At 41.6% G+C, this 4703-nt stretch overlaps 1 protein-coding gene across 1 annotated transcript; it reads left to right on the top strand.

The window, feature by feature from the left end:
* Positions 1–41: 41 nt before the first annotated feature.
* LOC118736013 (probable E3 ubiquitin-protein ligase RHC1A) lies at positions 42–473 on the top strand. The gene has a single exon (XM_036466118.1). It carries the CDS (start codon positions 42–44, stop codon positions 471–473), a length of 432 nt encoding a protein of 143 aa, XP_036322011.1.
* The last annotated feature ends 4230 nt before the right edge of the window (positions 474–4703 follow it).

Consider the following 4703-nt stretch of genomic DNA (forward strand, 5'->3'; position numbering starts at 1 on the left):
GACCTGCATCATTTCTTCAGTGAGTTGTGAGGAAAGCCAAAATGTCAGTACGCCAAAGTGAAGAAAATGTAGCTAATCTCGCTGCTCCTGGTGACAGCTGTGTCATTTGCAACGAGGAAACCACAAACTTTAATTTTGTGTCTACGCCTTGTATGCACGGTTTTCACCGATCGTGTCTAACGATATGGCTAACCGACCACGATTCTTGTCCTTTGTGCCGTAGAACTATTGATTCACAGTCCCTGAGAAGTTTTTCCGAACAAGAACTTCGACCAGGTATGGAGAATTCATCTTCTCAAGGTGCAGTACCCAGAAATAACAACTCAAACGCAGGAGGTCGTATGACACGATCTAGGGCTGCAAATAGTAATCCACCTGATAGGTCTATACAAGACGATACTCGTTCACCGGCTAATATGCGTCGCGGTCGTAATTACAGACAAAATCGAGACGAGCAGCGACAAGCTAACTAAGATTTACAACGTATACAGCAGATGATAGAAGAGACAACTCAATGTCAGCGAGTTAACATGACACGCGAAATTACAGATATTGTCAGTCAGTTAGTGTCTCAGACTCAGTAGAAAAATATTTTCAGAATTTAAGCCTTAATAATAACCCCAAATGAACGAGTCAGGCAAGATCCAGAATCGTCCCGAAATTTGTTAGATTTGCCTAATATCAGCGAAAGTCGGATTCCTGGAGCTCAAAAACAACAAAATCTAAATAACCATGTACATTTAAACCTTCCTAACAACGAAAATAATACCCGTGGTAACCAAAACTTACACAATTTATCACCTGAAGCGATTTCTAAAATTATCATTAACTGGAAGCTAACCTTTGATGGATCATTAGAGAAAGTTTCCGTTGATGAATTTATTTATAGAATAAACGCATTGACCATGTCGTCTTTGCGAGGCAATTTCAATGCTCTTTGTCAAAACGCTCACATACTTTTCGAAGGGAAAGCAAAGAACTGGTATTGGAGATATCATCATTCAGTGCCAGCTCTGGATTGGTTCGACTTATGTGATGCGTTAAAGAGCCATTTTAAGAATGTTAGAACAGATTACGATATTAAGGAAAGGATACGAAATAGGAAACAGAAACTTGGAGAAACGTTTGAACAGTTTTTAGAAGCTGTTATGACCTTGAGTGATAGTTTAAGAGTACCAATGTCAGAACAAGAGCTAGTGGAAACCCTTATTCGTAACTTGCTCCCGGATATACGCTTGGAGTTACTTCACTTAGATATAACATCAATTACGGCATTAAGGCGTACCTGTAGGCGACGCGAAACATTTTTCGAAACAGTTAAGAGTAGTCTTTCGAGACCGCAAATACCGCAAAAACGACAGCTAGCTGAAGTACTGCAAGCCGATCGAAGTGCAAGTTCGGAAATTGACTCGATTGAACCAGTAGAAGCGTCAAGCGTAGAAGCAATTGAGAAGAAATGTTGGAACTGCGATTTACCCAGCCATAGTTATAAGCAATGCCTTAAACCTCGTAGAGTATTCTGCTATGGATGTAGTTTACTTGCTTTATTTTTACCAAACTGCCCGAATTGTAATGGTCCGGAAAACAAACTAAGCGGTGTCTACAATACAACCAGCAGGCATCCCAAACCTCGAATTAAAACCTCAAACGAAGATACTTAAAAGTACTAATAATAAGACACTATCAGATATACCAGTACACCCGATTCGTCCACTTCACCGCCGTTTAAAAGAGTATGAATTGAAGCGACAGGAAATATTTTCTAAACACGTTCGACTGTTCGAGCGAGAGCGTATTGGGAAAACGTAAAAATAAAACAGGAATGCTTATCAGCCACAGTGGTGTGCAAACCAGGCGACATTCGGCCGTATGCTTCTGTGGAAATATTAGGAGAAAAAGGTTTATGGTTACTAGACTCCGCAGCTTCGATTAGCTGCATAGGTTCAAAATTGGCAAATTATATACTTACGCGAAACCTGAAGATTAAGAAACTTGACACAAATTTATGTACAGCAGATGACTCGAACCAAAAGGTTCTCGGCATTGTAACGTTAGACGTACGCTATCAAGACAAAACGTTCCCTATTGAATTTTATCTCGTTCCTAGCCTTGGTCAAGAGGTGTACTTAGGAGTAAATTTGTGGAAAAGTTTTCAAATTGCCCCAAATATTGTGAATGAGCTGAATGTAGCCGAAACGGATGAAAATGTTCATGAGCTCTCAGCGATCCAAAAAGAAAAGCTGGTCGCTGCAGTTCGATGCTTTCCTTCATTTGAAGAGAAGGGCCTGGGAAAAATCTCACTCTTAGAGCATGTTATCGACGTTGGCGGAGCAACTCCGATCAAACAACGTCATTTTCCTATTTCGCCGGCAATTGAAAGGCTAATGGGCCAATATATAGATCGTATGATAGCTCTTGGAGTAGAGTTGTCTTCTCGAGAAAAAACGGCCTTTACTGTGCCCAACAGACCATTATATCAGTTCAAGGTAATGCCCTTCGGGCTGTGTAATGCGCCTCAATCTATGTGTCGGTTAATGGATAAGGTTATCCCTTACTACCTCAGGGAACGATTCTTTGTCTACCTCGATGATCTCCTTCTGATATCAGAAGACTTTGATTCCCATATCCAGCTTTTGCAAGAAGTAGCGTTGCATATCCAAAAACCTGGATTGACCATTAACATCGCCAAAAGCAAATTTTGCCTCAAGCAAGTCCGCTATTTAGGTTATGTGGTTGGACGAGATACACTTCAGACCGATCAAGGTAAAATTTCAGCTAACACAGGATATCTGCCACCAAAATCCGTGAAACAGCTACGCCGGTTCTTGGGATTGGCTGGCTGGTACAGGAGATTTATAGCGAACTTTGCTGCTATTACTCACCCGCTGACGGAGTTGCGGAAGAAAGGTCGTGAATTCCAGTGGACTGAGGAAGCACAGGGAGCTTTTGAGCTTCTAAAGCAGCGCCTTACTTCTGCGCCTATATTAGCCAATCCTGATTTTAGTAAACCGTTCCTGATACAATGTGACGCGAGTCAGTGTGGTGTAGGCGCGGTGCTAGCCCAAACTAATGAGAATGGAGAAGAAATTCCTATTGCGTATATGAGCCAAAAACTTAACAAGGTGCAATGGAATTACTCCGTGACAGAACAAGAATGCCTTGCCGCAGTTTTGGCTGTGAAGAAGTTTAGACCTTACATCGAAGGACAAGCATTTCGCATCATAACGGATCATGCGAGCCTTCGATGGTTGATGAAGCAGAGTGATCTCAGCGGTCGCTTGGCGCGTTGGGCACCTAAATTGCAAGCATTTGTTTTCACGATCGAGCATCGGAGAGGTTCCACGAATGTAGTGCCAGACGCTCTGTCTCGAGTAAACACCGAAAACTTAGATGTGCTAACGTTACCTTGTGAAAATGTTCCTGATATAGACCTGAACTCACCCGAATTCGACACTGCAGAATACTCTGAGCTAAGAGAAAAGCTAAAGCACGAAGAAGATCGCTTTCCCGACTTTAAGGTGGTGGATAAATATATCATCGCTGCGAGTTTTACAGTGGGAATGAAGATCAGCAAGAAGCCGCATGGAAGCTTGTTGTGCCAAAAGGATTGCGGGATGAAGTTTTGTTTAACGCACATACCGTGGACGCAGCTGCTCATGGTGGAGTCGCTAAAACCGTAGAGAGAATTAGAAGAGTTTTCTACTGGCCAGGTATTTACCGCTCAGTTAGGGATTATGTTTCAAGTTGTGAGATTTGTAAAACTACTAAACACACCATCAAAGTACTTAGGCCTCCCATGGGGAGGTTCACACAAACGGAACGAATTTTTCAAAGGCTTTACATAGATCTAATTGGGCCATTTCCACGATTTAAAAGCGGCCATATCGGTATTTTAATTGTGCTCGATCAAATGTCGAAGTTCACCTTCTTATGTCCATTGAAGAAGTTTACCACGTTACCTATAACTAACTACTTAAAACAACAGGTGTTCGATACATTCGGTGTTCCTGAATTCATCATCAGCGACAACGGTAGCCAGTTTCGTTCGCACGAATTCGAAGGTTTCCTTAAGAGATATGGGGTTAAGCATACTTATACGGCGATATATTCACCACAGAGTAATAGCTCAGAGCGGGTTAAATGCTGCACTCCGCGCGTATATCAAGACGCTGTATCATTACAACATCTTTAAAACCTGTTTTGTGATGGCTGGTGACGTACTAGACCCTGGCATATTAACATTACTCCAACATCGGAAATGATTTCAGAAATATATATATATAATTTCCACTTAATAAAATGTCTCACCAACCACCACAGTTATTAAATTAATCAGCGAACAATTTTTTTACGTCACCCAACACTGCCTAAACCCCTGTCAGCACTACTGAGAGGATAGAGAAGTAGAAGTGACATTTTCTGGCATGATTATTACCTCGGTCATTTCCTCTAAGAATCTACAGCGAGCCACAAATGGGAAACGTGCCCAAAAATTGTTGAATAAGTGAATCGGAATTTCCCTATTCAATCGCGACAAGTTTTCATAAAATTATATCGTTAGTCAACTGCTCTAAGCGCTGGCAACGCGGTAGTGTTATACTCTTTCCAAAATTAATTTTTTTTTTAAGAAATAAAACCTTTTCCGTTTCCACGTGCTTGGGGCACAATCGGGCGGATTTCCAGAGGAAATCATATCCATTATC

Source organism: Rhagoletis pomonella, unplaced genomic scaffold (assembly GCF_013731165.1).
Source record: "Rhagoletis pomonella isolate Grant_MI unplaced genomic scaffold, Rhpom_1.0 Rhpom_scaffold_00003, whole genome shotgun sequence".
NCBI classification, from domain to species: Eukaryota; Metazoa; Arthropoda; class Insecta; order Diptera; family Tephritidae; genus Rhagoletis; species Rhagoletis pomonella.

Excerpts from the sequence above, each read along its gene's own strand:
- LOC118736013 (XM_036466118.1), top strand. The coding sequence starts at position 42 with ATGTCAGTACGCCAAAGTGAAGAAAATGTAGCTAATCTCGCTGCTCCT.